The 18,088-nt window shown below is 61.6% G+C and overlaps 1 protein-coding gene across 5 annotated transcripts in view; it reads right to left on the reverse strand.

Annotated features, from left to right (window-relative positions):
* SYNJ2 (synaptojanin 2) overlaps positions 1-18,088 on the reverse strand; it is a 77,911-nt gene that overhangs the window by 49,352 nt on the left and 10,471 nt on the right. For all 5 annotated transcript variants that reach the window (XM_079780397.1, XM_079780396.1, XM_079780398.1 and 2 more), the window contains exons 2-3: positions 8,559-8,645; positions 2,225-2,495 (exon numbers count right to left, since the gene is read on the reverse strand). In XM_079780397.1, the coding sequence (XP_079636523.1) occupies positions 2,225-2,495; positions 8,559-8,645 (358 nt within the window). The remainder of the gene's footprint in view (positions 1-2,224; positions 2,496-8,558; positions 8,646-18,088) is intronic.

Consider the following 18,088-nt stretch of genomic DNA (forward strand, 5'->3'; position numbering starts at 1 on the left):
GAACCACGTGTTTTGTGATTAGATAACGACAAATGATTACACTAACCCTACTACACACATGCATGCTTATTTAAATTATATCCAAATCCCAGGAGGTGAATCACAAAGCCGTCGCAAATAAATAAAAGAGGATGAGATGGAAATAAAACTTGACGGGAGCTCCAGCATCTCCATGCCTGGTGGACAGCTCTGGGCTTCTGGAGAGCCGTGGTGTGACGATGGGACAACTGCCAACGTTCATCCAGCGCACGGAGCACATTCTAAGTGCTTGGGGTGGATTAACTCCCCTTATCCTGAAATGACCCTATGTGACGGATATTATCACTCACCCATTTCACAGATAAACAAACTGAGGCACAGGGAGCGAAGTGCCCGCTTGCCCAAGGTCACGGGGCCAGGAAGCGGCAGCGTGGAGCTGGGAGCAGGTGTAATTTTCCCAGGCAGCCAGCCCTGGCCTCTCCTGATGAAGGCCCTGCCTTCCCTGTGGCACCACGTCCGTCCTCCTCTCCTCTCCCTCCTGGGTAATTAAGCAAATCTAGATCACATTGCTCCACTTGTTCAAACAAGGCAGCCTGGCCCTGCCCCTGGCCGTCCTCAGAGACAGCAGCTTCCTCTCACTTCTGGAGAAGCGTGCTGTGACCCCTGGGGTTTGGATATAATGTCAGTAAGCATGCATGTGTGTAGTAGGGTTAGTTTAATCATTTGTTGTTATCTAATCACAAAACACATGGTTCCGTTCTTACTGATGGGATTGCCCTTTAAAACGTGGAGGCCACAGGTGTAAACAGAGGCTCCTCTGAAATTCGCCGAGAGGCGCACGATGGCTCCCAAGCCAGGCGTGGCTTCCCCTTGCCGTCGCAGGTGGCTTCTCCAGGCAGCAGCGCCCCCCGCCCCCCGACTGAGGCCAGCCTTCCTGCCTGTGACACGGCCACTTCCATCTGGGCGCTGGGAGCCCCTCGGGAGCGGCCACGTGGGACACTCCCAGCCCCATCCCTAGCTCTCAGCACCTCAGTGCTCGTCTGCCTGAAAAAGGAGGTCACCAGGACTGCTTAGCAAACACCCGTCTCCCTCCCCTGCACCCCACCCCCACCCCCTAAAGTTCAGACAGTGAGCCAGCCTGGGGGACCGGTGCATGCCACCCACACGGGCGTCCAGACAAAGCCTCCAGCTGTGGCTGCCCTCAGCCCAGGCGGCAGCAGGACACTGGCCAATGGACGACCCGGAACAAGCCTGCCTGTAGCCACTGCCTGCCCGCCGGGGAGGACCCCCCACACCCCCGGAGGAGGCGTGAGAGAGGAAGTCAGCTCTGTGTCCTCCCGGGCCTGGCTGGTCCGGGAAGCCATTCTGGGCGGGGTTGATAACCAGCCGGGAAAAACGACTTCACCCACCGCACACGCTCCCTACTCACCACCACGCTCAGCACGGACCCCGCCTGACTCCAGACATGGGGCCAGACCCGGCACCCCAAATGGTGGGTGAGGAAAGCAAGCCCGTGACCACTCGGCCAGAGCCGACTCGGCTGTGGTCAGTCCCATGGGTGCACCCTGAGCCCAAACCCCACGCCCTGGTGTCCGGCCCAGCAGCCTGGCACCCTCCCCGGTCGCCGCCCCCTCTCACTCAAGATGAAGTCTGGGGTCATGGGGTCTCCCCTTCCCAACCCCACTGAGCCTCTGCGTGGCAACTCGCTGCTGTCTTCCTGTTTGTGGGCTCGAACCTCCGGCCACAGCGCGGGCAGGAGGAGGCTGAGGAGGGAAGCTACACGGGGGGGTGGGGATAGAGGGGGGAGGGGGGCATCCAGAGTCCCCTGCCATCCCCTGGCCCTACAATGTTCCCAAGGAAGGTCACAGCCTCAGGGACTCCTCGCCTCTGCTCCCCTGAGGGCCCCGTGTTGAAACGGCTCCGTGCCCTTGGCACACAGACCCTCGGTCCGTGAGCTCAGCCGCCTCAGGGCCACACCCACCAGCTGGTCCCTGCAGTGGCCCCGTGAGTCACAGAGACCCCCCCGCCCCCCAGGACCTGTTCCTCAGAGCTGGTCCCTGCAGTGTCGGGGCCACCATCACCACCTTCTAGAGTGCGGGCTCGGGCCCCTCTGGGTGGGCACGGATCCCACTCTCAGGGTCACCGGGGACCCTGGGACGACGCCAGGCGGAGGTCAAGGATGCAGGTGCCCGCCAGGGCCCGCCGCCCTGAGACCTGGGCAGGAGATCGGGGGCCCGGGCCTCACCAGAAGAAGGAGTTCCCCCACTCGTCGCTGTCATCACCCTGCTTCTGCGCCCGGACGGTGAGGTCGAAGCGCGACCCGTCGCTGGGCCACGAGAAGTAGAAGACGCCGGAGCTGAGGATCTTCCTGAGCGCCGGGAGCCGCTCCTCCTCCCCGGCCGCCTCCTGCAGAGGGTAAAAGTCGGTGGCGGTGATCTTGTAGATTTCAGCCTCCGGGATCCTGCCCACCGACGTGCAGCCCGTCACCAGAACCAGGAAGCTCAGGGACGTGTCACCTGGAGGGGAAATGGGACAGGAGCGCTTAGGACCGCGGCGGCAGCTCGCAGTCCCGGGGCCCAGGCGGCCCAGCTTTCACCGCAGCTCATGACTCCCCACACCCCCCTGGCGCCTCCAATTCCTCAGCTCGGCGTCTAGGAATCGCCCTGCCACGTGGCCTGCAGTCCAGGGCCTGGTGCTGAGCATGGCCCCTGACCAGCAGCGGCGCCGCCTGGGAGGGAGCCTGTCAGAAATATCTGCAGACTCTCGGCCCATGCAGACCCGTGGGCCTGGCCAGAACGTGCTCCAACGAGCCCCTGGCGATTCCGCTGCCCACCAGAGCTGAGGGGTGCCGGCCTGGAGCCTTCCCAGCCCCACCCCCTCTTCCCCTACCCGCCCCACCCCAAGCCTCTCAAAGCCACCCTCAGCCTCCCTCCCCTGAATCCTCAGCCACGCCTGCGCAGGGCCTCCCGCCACGTCCGTCCTCCAGCTCTGTCACTGGAGTGGCCTCCCCTCCCCCCTCCCGGCAGACCTCCCTGCTCCACCTGACTCCTCCACCGCTCCCACGTCCCCTCTGACGGGGGGGGCTCCTCCCCCCTCGTCCCCCCGTAGGGACACCCAGGGCCCAGCAGCTACCCGGCCGTGCTCTGCAGCTCCTCAGAAGTGCCATGTGTCCTCCGACCGCTGGGCCTTCGCCCAAGACGCTGCCTCTGCCCCGATGCCTCCCCCCAACTGTCTGCCCGACAAGACCTTCCACGACCCCTACCGACCCCTCTCACCTTCCCGCCTCCACCCTCTAGGACAGCACAAGCCTGCCCCCGCCCCCACCTTTACCCTGCAAGGCCACCTGCCTCTCCACCTTTGGGGTCATCTCACAGCACCTCCTCAAGGAGCCTTCCCAAGTCACGGTCATTGCCCTTCTCTGTGCCAACAGCTTCCCTGCTAGCCTGGCCTCAGGCGGAGTGGCCCCTCCTCCCCGCGGCGCCCCGGGGCCCCGGGCTCCTTCGGGCAGCGCTGGCTCGGCGCCGTGTCCCGGCACGGCACAGGCAAGTGGTCGATGAGTTCTCCCAACCTGAGAGCAGCAGCTCAAGGCTCCCGTGAAAGGTTCCCAGACCACTGACCCCGAGGCCAGCCCTGACCCCAGGCTGCGAGCCCACGGTTAGGCTGTGGGGCGTGGGCTCGGGGAGGCCTGGGAAGTCTGCCTCTCTCCATCTGAGTCCCCGCCGCCTCGCGTGGGGGGCCGGGTCCCTGCTAGAGCCCAGGCTGCTTGGGACGGGCGTGCTGCAGGCGGGCGTGAAAGGCTCCTCAGACACATGAGGACCAAGGACAGTGCCGCCACCACAGGGCACCGGGTCCGAGTCCGGGACCCGCGGCTCAGGAGAGGGTGCGGGTGCCGGAGTCGCAGTGGGAGCCCCGGAGCAGGCGCCATGATGCCGGCCGGTTCTCAGGGCGTGCTGCCGGGGCACCGGTCCACGCACTTCCTCCAGCAGCCCCGGGAGGGGGCCTTCTGCCCCATTCACAGGAAGGGAGGGAGGCACAGAGAGGGTTTGAGGGGAAGGTCCTGTTTGAGCCTGGTGTGACGGTCCCCCTGCCCCCTGCCAGGGTGGTGTCCCCACCGGGAAGGTTTCTGTAGGGGATCCAAGCGAGGCCGGGGCGGGGGGAGGGGGGCGGCCTCCCAGGCGTGTGGGGATCCCCCTAATGCTCACCTGGAGCACAGGATCTAGGCCAGTGATGGCGAACCTATGACACGCGTGTCAGCACTGACACGCGTAGCCACTTCTGAGGACACGCGGCCGCATGCCGAGGATGAAACATTTGCTGCTCCTGAGGATGAAACATTTGCTGCTCCTGAGGATGAAACATTTGCGACTAGAGTCTTGGAGTTAGTTTTTTCCTCAAAGTGACACACTACCCGAGTTCTGCTCAGTTTTTTGGCGAAGTTTGACACACCAAGCTCAAAAGGTTGCCCATCACTGATCTAGGCTTTGCTGTGGGTGAGGCAGGTCAGCTTTCTCTCAGCCAAGGAAACGGGGCCTGGGGAGGGCTCAGAGGCCCTTAGTGCAGGCTGAGTCCAGGGTCATGGAACAATAAGGCCCTCGTAGCCAGGGACAGACAAGCCCTGACCAGACCTGGCCTCAGAAGACGGGCTCGGAGCTCCGCACACGCCCTGTGCCAAGTCTCCCAGCCTCTCCGGGCCTCAGAGGGGGGCACCAGATGGCCTCCACGTCCCTCCAGCTCACACTCCCTGGTCGCAGGGCTCTGGCCCAAGCAGCACCAGGCCGGGTCAGAGGTTGCTGGCCAGAGTCAGGCGAGGTGGCGGGGAGGGCAAGCAATGGGTGACAGGCCAAAGGCCCACCAGATCCAAACACGCACACACTCTCTCACATACATGCACAAACATGCACACAGGCAAACAGATGCACATGCGCATGTGTGTGTAGATACACACAGCCACAGGCCCATGCACAGACACAGCCGCATGCCCATACATGTGCACACATGTACGTATGCACCTGCACACACGTGTGCAGACACATGCGCACACACATGCATGCACACACAGGAACACCCCTGCGGAGGACAAGAGGCTCACAGTGCAGACAACTCCGCCTGCAGCCTGGACAGCAGGGAGGAGGACGAATGGTGCATCTCAAAATCGAGGGGTTAACGGCCGCGTTCAGTTTGGGAAGATGAGAAAGTTCTGAAGACAGATCGTGGCCCAACACTGTGAATGTTCTTAATGCCACTGAGCTGTATGTACACTTAACAACTTTACCTCCTGCGTATTTTATAACAATAAAAATTACTCTGAAACCTCAGCATCGACTTAGGGACTCTTTCCTCGAAGCCCACCTCCCAGCCAGAGCTGCCCCGCGCCCCGAGCCTGCAGGGACAGGGCCCGCGTCCATCGAGCGGTGGCCATCTGTCACCTGGCAGGGGAGGCTGGCACCGGGCTCCCCATGAGTCATGGCCGACACAAGGCCGTTCATTCCGGGACCAGGCCCGCCTCCTATGCTGGCATTGCTGTGAGCTCAGCTCCGAGATCTCTCCCCAGCGGGGTTCCTACCCATCTCAGCCCCACGGGCCGCCCGACCTATCGTCCTGCTCGTCCAGGGCACTCTCAAACCTCATGGGAAGCGAAGGCCTTCCGAACGCTGGGCTGCCCCAGGGGAAGGAAGCAGCTTTGGCCCGGGGACCCCGGGGCCCTCCCCTCCCCCACGCACGAGCCCAGAATTCTGTTGCCGTTGTAGCCACATGGCACCGGCTCAGTGTGCCTCACCTTCCCTTTCTAGAACCTGAGAGCGGTGCAGGCCACGCCGCCGCTCACCCAGCTCGGGACAGCCCCTGTGCACGCACCCCCCCTCTGCCTGGCAGCCGGCAATCAGCAGGGGGGGTGGTCACACCACGGACGTTCCCAGAGCTGGGTGTCCAATATTTCCCCGCTCACCACGGGTATCGGTGTTACAGTCACCGACTCCGAGGCCAGGAAGGCCACTCCGTTTCAGACGTGCCGGAGAGCACTGCGTCCCTGAACACCGGAGACGGTCCCCCTCCCTCTCCATTCTTCCCTCGGAAGGGAGCGCCCACAGAAGCCAGCGCTCAGCGAGCCCTGTCCCCCACAGCAGCTCTCCGGGGACCCCGCTGCAGCCCCGCCCACTCGGCACCCAGGCTCCTTCTCAGGGAAATCTAGGAGCCGCGTCAGGCAGAGAGGAGGCGTCCTGGTTCACCGATGGGAAACCGGCCCAGGGAGGTGGCATGGGCACAGGCCGTGCTGTGCCGCTGGGCCGGGACCGAGGGCTGTGGGAAGTGTGGGGCCGTCCATCAGTTCAGGGGCTGTGCCCGCACCGTCCAGGGGCCTCAGCCATTAGAGACCTCAGTTCATTCAACCGCGGAGGCCATGACACGCGGAGGCCTCGAGCGCTCAGGCTAAAAGCCAGTTAAGCCCCGGCTCTCGTTGGGAAAGTGCCTTCACTGCTGCTCTCACCCCCTGGGCTCCCGCGTGCAGTCCCCGGGGAGCCCGACGCCCTGCGGCCCTGCGCACGGCGGGGGCTCCACCCCCTTCCTGCTGGCTTTTCCGGGAGGAAGGGGACTCAGCTCCCCGTGACACCCAGGAGCCTGAGATAAAGCTTGGATGCAATGTTCGTGCGTGTTTCTTCATTCCTAACACAAAGGCTACTTTCACGTCAGTAAAATGAACATCGAACAACTGCCCCACGCTGAGAGCCTGAGGGGAAGCCTCCTTCTCTGCAGAGACCCTCAGCCTAAAACATCAAGGGGGGCCCACCCCCCCGGGGAGGGCCGTCCTGGTGGCCCTGCTTCCCAACACCCGCAACAGGTGAGAAATAACAAACAGAGAAAACAGATCTCGTGTGGGGGTGCTGCCACGCCCACCCTGGCCCCTGGCGGGCGCCCTGCAGACACCCTAGCTCACCGACAATGTTCTCCTGGTCCCGGCCCATTGCCTGCAGCGGCCCTCAGAGCACAGCTTTCCCCTGGGATGGGGGGTGCTGCGGAAGCTCACTCCCCGCCCTGGTGGTACAGAGCGGCCTGGTGGTGGAGAGCGGCCCCTGAGTTGCAGCTTAAGAACTGCCTGACCTTGGGCAGTTCCGGCCCTGCACTGAGCCCAGGCCCCTTCAGAGCGTTAATTAAGGATCACTTCGTTAAGCACAAGAGAAACCTTTCCAATTATCCCTGTAAGATGCCAACCACGGAGCACTCCTGAGTGCCTGGAGGTGAGTGACGGCGTGAAACAAGTGTCACAGAGTAGATGACGCACAGCAGGTAAGTCCCCCTCTGCCACCCCCTCCCCACACCCCAGCTTGTCACTGTCTGAGAAGCGGGGTGGCAACAGCGCCCCCCTCAGGCTGCCGGGAGAGGTGCGTTCGTCAGTTCCAGCACTCAGCAGTGCCTGGCCCAGGGTAGGCACCATGACCGGGGCTGGGCCACAGGAAGGGCGCTGGGGTGGGGCAGGCAGCACAGCACATTTTCATGGGAAAAGCAAGTGCTGGAGGCAGCCAGGTCGGGTGTGAGTCCCCGCAGAGCTTCTGGGGCGTTCCCTTCACTGTAAAACGGGGTGAAGATGCAGACCGCATCGCTGCTCTGCAGGATTAAGTGACGTAATGTGTATCGAGCCCTTGGCACGGAGCGGACTTTGAATCAAAGCGCTTCGCCGTGTGGGTGGGTAGCCTAGTGCTTCTCCTCGGCGCTGTTTAGAAATTGCCAATGTCATCATCATAGCTCAGGCAGGACCAGCCCCTGGAGGACCAGGGAAGTAAGGCAAACGCCAGGGCCGTTCTGGGGGCTTTCCGTCCTGGGTCAACGCACAGCCCTTCCCATTCGGACCCGGCTCTGGCCTCGGCCCCGTAACTCACTGATGACACCGGGCGGGCCAACACCAATTAGCCGGCTGAGACAGGGAGGGACACGGTAGCTCCGGGGTTCCCATGAGGTCCCAGAGTGCAGAGGCGACCTGGTGGCTCGGGGCGGGGGGCACAACCCCCAAGGGCCGCCTGGCTGACCGCTTGGCCCCTCGAGGTCATACTAAGCAAGGACACCCACCTGTTCCTCTGAGTTCTCTGCCTTTTCAAGCCAGACCAGGGGCCCGATTTGTGATGCACTTTCCTTCCCTGTAGCTCCCCCTCCCCCAGCCCCTGCCAGTGCCTGACGCTCAGCCCTGGTGGCCTGGCTTTCCTCGCCACCAATGCCCAGACCAGCCTGTCCAGGGGGCATGGGACCTGTGGCATCCACCTTCTAGAATGCAGAGTACAGGCCCCTTGTCAGTGACAAACACCCCCCCCCCCCCCACGCACACACACACACACACACTGACGCTCAGGCCCTGATGGGCAAACAACCAGGGGACCTTTCTTTGCACCCAAGGCCAGAAGCAACACAGGCAGGTGAGAACTGGCTGCACTCACCTTGACCTTCCCAGCGTGGAGGAGCAGGCTCAGCAAAACAAACATTCAAAAGATCACACGGTTAACATGCAACGCCCGAGTCTGGCAGTCTTTCCAGACTAACAAGAGGCCCTGCCCAGCGGGCCGGCGCTGACAGCTGCCGCTCGTGGGAGGGGTACTCACCGGGTCTCAACCTGAGCGCTCCCAAGCAGCCATAGGCGTCCGTGAGCTTCCCGTACTGGCCTCTGATGACCTCCTTCTCGGCGGGCGCTGGGGGACAAGCACATCAGACACCGTCAGTCAGCGGGGCTCCCGGTGGAGTTCGCTCCCCGCCACCTCCCGCGGCTCCCCACCCACTGGAAAAAGAAAACGCAGAGACAATAGCTCGGCCCCGGCAATGCGTGTGGAGGTTTGAGGTTTCAGCGAATCACCAGGCAGCAGAGATTTAGACCTCCCCGCGAAAAGCTTGCTCTCTGCAGGCGCCCACAGCTTCCGGGGGGAGGGGGGGGGCTGGAGCGGGTGAGGGGCATCCCCCGTGGGCCGGAGGCGCTGGGTTTGGGCGGGGAGCAGGTGCCTGGGCCTGACCCTGTCCCTGCACCAGGGCCCACGTGCTCAGACTCAGAGCGAGTCCCCGTCACCTGCCAGCGGGCCTGCCTTCCTAAGTGTGTCCACTGGGGGCTTCGTTCTGCAGGGCCCCCCCCCCCCCCCAGGAACTGTTCACCCACAGGGCGCTGCACAGAAGGCTGGGCACCCAGACACCCCAGGCCCAGCAGCGTGAACCCTAAGGGGAGCTGCATGAGCAGAACCCACCCCCCGCCCCTCATTCGGCAGCTGTGCCCAGAGCAGGTGGAAAGCAAAGCTGACAGAAGGAAGGACGCTCAGGGGCAGTAGCCCCACCCTTTCCAATGGCACCACAGTCACCACTGGTCAGAGGACAAGTGGACAAACGTGAGAGAATGATCCTGATACAATCTGTACATCCAGCGCCGGGCGCTTTACCGAGCTTCCTGCCGGCCCCCGCCTCCGCAGGCCGGTCCCCAGCTCGTGAACCGTAGACGGGGCTCTCTGGGCACCAGACAGAAGAGGAGGAAACCGCTGGGCAAAGCAAGTGTCAAATCCAACTTTGGACGCGGCCCGGCCCACGGGAGAGGCTGTGGACACGGGGGACCGCTCGGCCCACGGGTCACAGACCACAGAGCACACATCCCCCCACCCGGCCGAGGGGAAGGAAACAAGCACGAATAAAAGGAGCTCTCTTCGTCTTCGAGCCCTGCACCAGGGCCCCGGGCCCCACGAGTCCTGTCGACGACCGGCTCCCTGACGTGAGCATCCTCCTGCCGGCCTTGCCCCGGGACAACTCTCAGCCCGCCTGCCCGGCGGTCCGGTCATCTGGTGAGAAGACGTGTTTTCCCCGCAACAGGACTGGCTGGAAACACCCCGGCTCACGCCCGACCGGCAGGGCACCGTTCCGGAGGGGCCGGCTGGAAGCGAGGGAGGCGGGGCCAGCCCCCTCTGTGGGCTCCAGGAGGACCCCTCCCTGCCGCCGCCCGGCTTCGGGGTGGCCGGCACCCCTGCTTGAGCTGCCTCACTCCCTCCATCGTCCCATGGCCGCCTTCTCCCCGTGGGTCTCTCTGTCTCTCTCCTCTTCGTATGAGGACACCGGTCTTACTGGACTGGGGGCTCACCCGACCCCAGCATGACCTCATCTCAACGAACGACCTCTCCGCGGATCCACATTCTGAGGTGAGAGCTGGGGCCTCAACATCGGATGCTGGGGACACAGCTGAAGCCGTACACTTGGTGATGGCTTCCCTTGGTGAGCCAGCCCTGTAAGGCCCACACCCCCTGCCCACGGTCTCCCCGATAAGCTGCTTCTCTTTCCTCTCCACGGCTCCTTCTGACCCACCCTGACCCAGCCCCACTCCCCAGGCCTGGCCGCCCAGGCAGCCTGCTCCGAAACCACGACCCCCCTGCTCGCCCCAAACAACTACGTGTCCTCACTGGGTTTGGAGAAAGGAGGAACCCATTCTGCTCCTCAAAGGAGAGCTCTCGCCCCAGTGCCTGCCAGCAGCGGGCAGGTCCCAGATGGACGAAGCTGCTGGAAGGGGCCCTGGGCACCAGAGGACACGCCTGCCCGCTCTGAGGGGCAGCGGTCAGTGCTGCCAGTGGCCCCCCAACGGCCATGCCAGCCCAGGGCCCGCAGGACTCGGGTTTTTCCAGAGAAGTAGGACAGGCCTGATTTTTTGCTGCTGACAACCAACCCCATTTATTTTAAGCACCGTGTGGGCAGACGGTACTTGCCTGCCCGTGTGCAACTTCTGTCCTGCTGATGCCTCCGAAACAGCGCGTTCCCGTCCTCCACGCTTCCCTGCGTTTCCTGTGGGTTTTTCCCGGGAGAGTATCGTTGCTTCCCCTGCCATTGGCCATGAACACCCAGCCTGCTGAGGGAAGTCCTCTCGTCTGCTCTCCCATCCTCTTCCTCACCCATCTCGTGCTCCCGGGATGCTGCCATTCATCCTCTGCCGGGGCTGGCACTGCCCTGGCACAGGGACCTGGCAGTGAGCCAAACAGGCCACCATCCCCGTACACCAGAGCCAGCCCAGGCAGGCACTGGGCGCTGGCAACCGAGGGACGTGTGTCATGGATGATGAGTGACAGTGGAGGCCAACCCGGTGGGTGGGACCCTAGAGCAGGGGCACCGCCGAGGCACATCCACCGAGGCCTCGTCGGTGCCAGGCACCCTGCAAGCTTCCTGCCAGGGCGGATAGGCATGGTCAGTGAGCACAGGATAGACAGTGGCATGGGCTAAGGAGAAACAGCAAGCAAGGAAGGGGGGTATGAGGTGGTGTGTGTGTGTGTGTGTGTGTGTGTGTGTGTGTGTGAGAGAGAGAGAGAGAGAGAGAGAGAGAGATATTTTACATCGTATGGTTTGAGAAGGCCTCGCCGCAATGGCGACTTGTGAATGCCGTCGTGAAGGAAATGAGAGAGAAGGCTGAGCAAAGAGCAGGGAGCATTGTAGGCCCAAAAGAGCATGTGCAAAGGTCCTGAGGCAGATGCATTCCTGGCAATTCAGGGACCAGAGAGGAAATAAGTGTGTCTGGCAGGAGTCGGAGTGGGGGACACATTATAAAGAGCCTCTGGGTCATAAAAAGGCTTGGGTTTCACGCTGAGAGGGAGCCCTTGCAGGCTGCCGTGTTGGGAACAGAACCCAGAGGGGAATGGGGAGAAAGCAAGGAGACCAGTTAGCAGGCCCGGCAATGGCTCAGGCCGGAGACGCTAGAGGGATCACGGTGGTGGCAGCGGCAGTGCTGAGAAAGAGTCCAATATGGACACACACGCACACACTTTTATGATGGAAATTTCCCCAGAAAAGCAGAGTAAGTGGAATAAACCGTGTGCACCCACATACCTTGTACCCACCAGCTCCAACACCAGCTACTTTCATTCATTCGTTATTTCATTCATTGCCCCCCCCCCCCCCCGCCACCCCACCCCAGTCTCACCCCTGAGATCAGGGCCTCCGATGTGGCCCTCAGACAGTAAGCAGCACCCAGCATTAGAAATACCAGTTACCAGCCCCCCATCTCCCCCCGCCCCACAGCTTGGCTGAAGACTCAGAAGCCTGTGTCTGAATGAGTCCTCTTAGTGAGAATCCCTGCCTTCAGTGATTCTGAGTAAACCCCAGACTTCATATCATTTCATCTCTAAATATTTCAGTACGAATCTCCAAAAGATAAGGTTGTTGTTTTTTTTTTAAATAACCACGATAGCATTATCACATCTAAAAGAACTTAAGCACATTCCTTAGCATCATTAACTATCTCCACGCTTTGAAAAGCGAGGACAGGATCTGAGGACAGACTGGATGCGGGAGGCGAGAGAAGACAGGGTTCGAGGACGCCGCCAATTTGTCTCCTGACCGCAGACAGGGTGAGCGGCTGCCCGCGGGACAGGGTGAGGGGCTGCCACTGCGAGGGAGGCTGCGGGACAGGTCTGTGGAGCAGCAGGAGCTCAGGCTGGAGAGAAGGCGAGGCCAGAGCCGTCTGGAGCCCCGCAGGGAAGTCGGCTGACCTCACACCCCGGGGTCCCCAGAAAACAGAAGGTATTTAACGCTGGGAGGCTGGGAGGTCACTGGGGGGTGAGGCTGGGGGACGGTGTGTTTAAAGGTCAGGGAGACGAAGAGACATGGCCTAAGATGCGAGGAGCACCGGAGTGTGTGGTGTCCCAGAAGCCTGTGGAGGGACGAGGCGGGCAGGAGGGGTCAGGGGTCAGAGCTGCTCATGTCCTGTGACAGAAGGAGCCACCGAGGAGCAGTTTCAGAGCAGCTGACGGGCAAAACCATAATAAAGAGCAGAGAGAACTGGAGACAGTGGGCAGAGACAATTCTTTTTTAAAAAAAATCCTCACCTAAGGAGATATATATAATTCAAGGAAGGGAGAGAGAGAGAGAGAGAGAGAGAGAGAGAGAGAGAGAGAGAGAGAGAGAGAGAGAGAAACATCGATGTGAGAGAGATATCGATGGGCTGCATCTGGTAAGCGCCCTGAATGGGAATTGAACCTGCAGCCTTTTGGTGCACGGGATGATGCTCCAACCGACTGAGCCACACTGGCCAGGGTGAGACAGTCTTTGAGGAACTCTGCGTGTGCACATGTGTGTGCATGTGTATGTGTGTGCGCATGTGTGTGCGTGTGTATGTGTGTAGAGGAGAGTGGGGGGAGGCTGTGGAGAGGACAGCGAGGCCAGAAGGTTTCTCTAAGATGGGGTTCGCACCCAGCGTGCACACACTAGAAACGATCCGAGAGGTAAAAACTGATGCAGCAGGAGAGGGGAGCTTACGCTGGAGCCATGCCCTGGAGAGGTCAATGGATCCCAGGCCGGGGTGGGGGGGTGGGGGGGGGCCTCGCCTGAAACTCAGACAGTCCGTCCACGGCTAACAGGAGAGAAGGGACAGACGTGGGTGGGCGGGTAACTGGAAATTCTCTCCTGCTTGCTTCCACCTCCTCCGTGCAACCAGAAGCTACTCCACCAGCTAAGAGCCGAGGGGAGGAGGGGGAGGAGGGGAGAGAAGGAGAAGAGGGAGAGGGGAGAGTGCAAGGCAGGGTGGGTGAGTGAGCAGGTGAAGGGGCGGAGGGTTTGGGGGGCAGGAGAGGGACTGTGCAGAGGTGGCAGGTTCAAGGGTCGCAGTCCCAGGAGGTCAAAGACGGTTGGAATTGGGGAATTACGGAGGGATGAGCTGAGGACAGAGCTGGGTGTTTGACACTGATGGTGGAGGGACAGGGATGGCCGCGGAGGGGGTGGCTGAGCCAGGGTGGAGGACACACTCATTGGAGGAGGGGAGGTCAGGGAACGGAGGCCAAGGTCTTCAGAAGGATCACCACGGCAACTGAAGGCACCAAGCGCGAGGGCAGGACGCGGCCTCGGGGAGACGGCAGAGGAGGGCCCAGCACGTTCCAGGAGGCGGCAGGTGACGTGGTTCCGGAATGTGTGGGCAAAGGGTTAACACAGCTGCCGGAGCATTTGACCTTCGGTTCACTTTCTAGCCCTGTTTCCATGGTAACCTGATAAAAGTTGTCTATGTTATTAGACAACATGGCTTATGATAAAAATAGGCCTGACTGGCCCAGCCGGCATGGCTCCGTGGTTGAGCATCAACCTATGAACCAGGAGGCCACGGTTCGATTCCTGGTCAGGGCACAGGCCCGGGTTGGGGGCTCGATCCCCAGTGTGGGGCGTGCAGGAGGCAGCCGATCAATGATTCTCTCTCATCATTGATGTTTCTCTCTCTCTCTCCCCTCCTCTCTGAAATCAATTTAATAAAAGACGTGACTGATGGAGGATCTGGACCGAGAGAAACCACACGTGACCTACCACAGCGCCGGGGCCCCTGGGGGCTGGCCTTTGGGGGCCTGGACTCGGCCCTGACACAGATCCCGGGGGGGAGGAGAGCAGGGGCGGGGGGAGAGTCCCCGGCAGCACGGCCTGGCCTCCACGCCAGGGGAGTGAGCGCGCTGGGGCCTCACAGGGCTTACGGGGCGCCTCTGGAGGAGAAAGTCACGGACACCCACCAGCGAGCTGGGTTCCCGTCAGGATCCCAGAGGGGTGCTGGCGGTTTGGATGCTGAGAGGAGCCCGGACAGACCTCCTGGTGGGTGCTGCGCCTGAGGCTCCAAGCTGAGTGCTTTCATGGGGAGGGAGGGAGAGTGTCTGGAGGGGGAAGAGGAGACTCGGGGACACGCATCCCACCCCCGGGTGCAGGGGGCCGAGGGGAGGGGTGCGAGGCAGCCCCACCTGAGGCCTGCAGGGAACCAGCGGCCGGCCCAGGCAGAGCACACGAGGCCTGGTCTGCTTCCCAGGACAAAGCTCTGCGGTCAGACATCCGGTCAGACATCGAGGCCGCGGCCGGTCTCAGGAGCGGCGGGCGCCCGGCAGCCAGAGCCTGCTTCTCCCCCCGCAGGCCGGCCGTGCTCCTGGCCAGCAGCGCCGGCCCCGATAAACACTCAATCCAACCACGCGCTTCTCTTCCATAATATTTTCTTTTTTCCCTTTCCTAATATTTCCACAATAACATGCCGTAAGGAAACTCCAGCAGAGCCCAGCCCACAGTCAGAAAAACAAGGAGGTCAGTTAACAACGCGGACAGCCCAAGACGGGGTGCGTCTGCGGCTGCATTCCTGTGCGGAACGCTAAACCGTCCTCTCGTGTTTCAGGGCCTCCGGAGGCTGGAGCCATCCAGATCAAGGTCGCTGCCTCCTTCGCGTGTGCGCCGAGCTCGGCTCAGGCGGCTCCTCCCGTTATCGGTTCGGAGCTGCGGCAGCTTCCGAGGGACAGTGGCTCTCCCGGCCCAGAGGCTGCGGAGCGTTGCTAAGCGCAGTGCAAACCAAAACATCCGTCTGAAGCCGAAGCTGGAGAGCCAGGCAAAGCCACCAGGCCGGCACGCCGGCGCTAGAAACTTCCCTGCCCTCCCCACCCCTCCCCCACCCAAATGTCCAGCCCCCACAGGAGAGCCAGGGGGAGGGGTCCTCAAAACAGCATGACCTGAGCAAATGTACGGCTGCCCGCCAAGCTGTGCTCAGAGCCAGAGAAAACAGAGGCCGATCCTTCCTCTGCTGTGGCCACAGCTGGAAAAACATCTGCGGGGCAGGGGCAGGGGCAGGGGCGGGGCAGGCCCTCAGCCCACCCTGCGTGGAGGTCGAGGTCGGCAGGGGCTGAGGTTACTCGGCCGAAGGAAATGGCTGGCTCCTCGGACACGGGGGCTGGAGTGCAGAGCTGGACATGAGACTTTACAGCTGAGTTTTCTTTAAAAGGCGGGAATCCAGCCGAAACCGGTTTGGCTCAGTGGATAGAGCGTCGGCCTGCGGAATGAGGGGTCCCAGGTTCGATTCCGGTCAAGGGCATGTACATTGGTTGCAGGCACATCCCCAGTGGGGGGTGTGCAGGAGGCAGCTGATCGATGTTTCTCTTTCATCGATGTTTCTAGCTCTCTATTCCCTCTCCCTTCCTCTCTGTAAAAAATCAATAAAATATAATAAAATAAAAGGCGGGAATGCAGGGGTTAATTTGCTGATACGAGATGAATATGCTTCGGGCAGACCAGGCTCAGGACTCACACCCTGATCAGCAGTCCTTACCCCGGAGGACGCGCCGTGCCAGGAGGGCCGGGTGGCCGTGGGCCTCCCACAGAGAGTCCCGTCTGTCTACAAACGGGCACGTGCTCTGTTTTATTTATTTTATTGATTTTTTTTACTGATTTCAGAGAGGGAGAGAGAGGTCGGTCCTCCTGGGCAATGGCTCCTGGCCTGGCCCAGATCTCGCTCCCGCTCCCGGGCCTCAGTCCCTCCCCTGCCCCCGGGATCCTCCGGGACCAGGCTGGGTGTGGTGCTTCCTCCTACAGCCAGCCCTCCGGTTGGCTTCCTCTGACTAACAAATTAGGTCCAGGCCCCGCTGGAGGCTCCGTGCCAGCTCCTTTCCAGTTTCTTCACCAAGGGACCAGCCCAACCAGTTCTGGGCACTTGCCCTCTCTTCCTCCTCAGCAGGTATCCCTCCACCTGAGGGCCCGCCCAGCTCTGCTACACCCTCACCGCAGTGCGTCCTGCCTCCCACAGATGCCCCATTTCCATGCGTGTGCTCTGCACGCGCGCACACGCACACACATGCACACGCACGGCCCTTCAGAAGCCGTGTAGTGTGAGCTATATACTCCTCTGTGCTACATGAGACGCAGGGAGAGAGCCGGCGGGAAGGGGGAAATCACCCCTTTCACACCTCAACTCCTTCACCCCACTGTGTGCTGGGGGGGGCGGGGGGGGCGGCTCTAGGGCCCAGGAGACGGGGACAGGACCAGGAGACCCGTCGCCTCAGGAAGGAGGGGGATCACCTGGGTGATGCTGCTGGGATGACAAGGCCCAGGCGGAGGTCTCTGGGGTGCTGATGGAGGGCTTCAGGGGCCTGGCTGGCCCTGCATCAGGGGAGAACAGGAGGAGAGGAAGGGAGACAGCAGCGTGGACGGCCCCATCCCATCGGGAAGGAGGGAAGGAGGTGGGGGTTGGGGTTGACAGACTGCAGAGAAGGAGCGATGCCATGGATCCAGATACGGGGACAGAGAGGATGGAGGGAGTGAATGGCGGGAAGGTCTGGAGCCCACACCGGTTCTTGGTGGGCTGCAGAGCCATCTGGGCAGGGTTCTGAGGGCCTGACAAGGACAGAAGGGAGCAGCGAAGGATGCCCGGGTCCTCGCCACGCCGGGTCCTGCCACAGCTGTTGTTCAGGCCTCACGCCCGGGCCCTGCCCTCATGTTCCCAGCACTGAGCAGGTGTGTCCCGTGGAGGGCAGGCAAATCGGGGCTTGTCTGGAGGCCTGCGGGCGGCCGTCTCCTGGGAAAGGGGTCAGCCTGAGGGGACAGGACAGGTGTGAGGGTGGGCTGTGGGCCAGGAGGGAAGGTGACGAAGAGAGCGCACTGTCTGTCACCAGGGCCTCGCCGCCTGCACCACAGGAGAGAACAGAGTCGGCATCCTCCGTCCACCCGATTAGGGGCGAGGCAGAGCAGCAGGGTGGCCATGTTCACTTTTCCTTTCAGAATTACCACATTGGTAACTAGCTTCTCCCCAGCTTAAAGCCTCGTGCGCACCGGATCCCCATATCCCCTACAAAACCCCAAAGGGAGCGATTCCAGGGCTCAGCAGGGGCGGCCCGGTGCCAGCTGTCACACTGAGGAGGCACGGAGCTGCCCCTGTCAACGTTTATCATTCCTTTATGGCTCCTCCTCCGCAGAAGCGATTCGCCAGGTCAGGTCATTTCTGCCCTAAGCAGTGTCACCGAGAGTCAAACCCATGCCAGATTCCCCTTGGGAAGGGGAAAGAGCCCTACGTTATGTCCTGCATTGGAATACATCCCAGAGGTATTTAAGAGTTAAGTGTACAGAAACCCAGCTTTTCAAAGTACTAGAAGAAAACATCGGAGACGCTTTCACAGTCTGATGGTATGAAAAGTCTTTCTAAGCAAAGCACAAAGCTCAGAAGTCACACATAAGAAGAAAGCCTGGTCGGTTTAAGAAATGTTTTTGTAACTGTAGTATAACACCGATGGAAAGAAATGAGCAAATCCGAAGTGTACGGCTCCATGAATCTTCCCACAGTGAGCGCACCCACGTAACCAGCTCAGGGACCTGGAAACAGCGCTGGCGGCCCCGGGTCCCCGGCTCCTCCTCCAGCCTGTGT

The sequence above is a fragment of the Cnephaeus nilssonii genome (genome assembly GCF_951640355.1).
Source record: "Cnephaeus nilssonii genome assembly, chromosome: 9".
NCBI lineage: Eukaryota > Metazoa > Chordata > Mammalia > Chiroptera > Vespertilionidae > Cnephaeus > Cnephaeus nilssonii.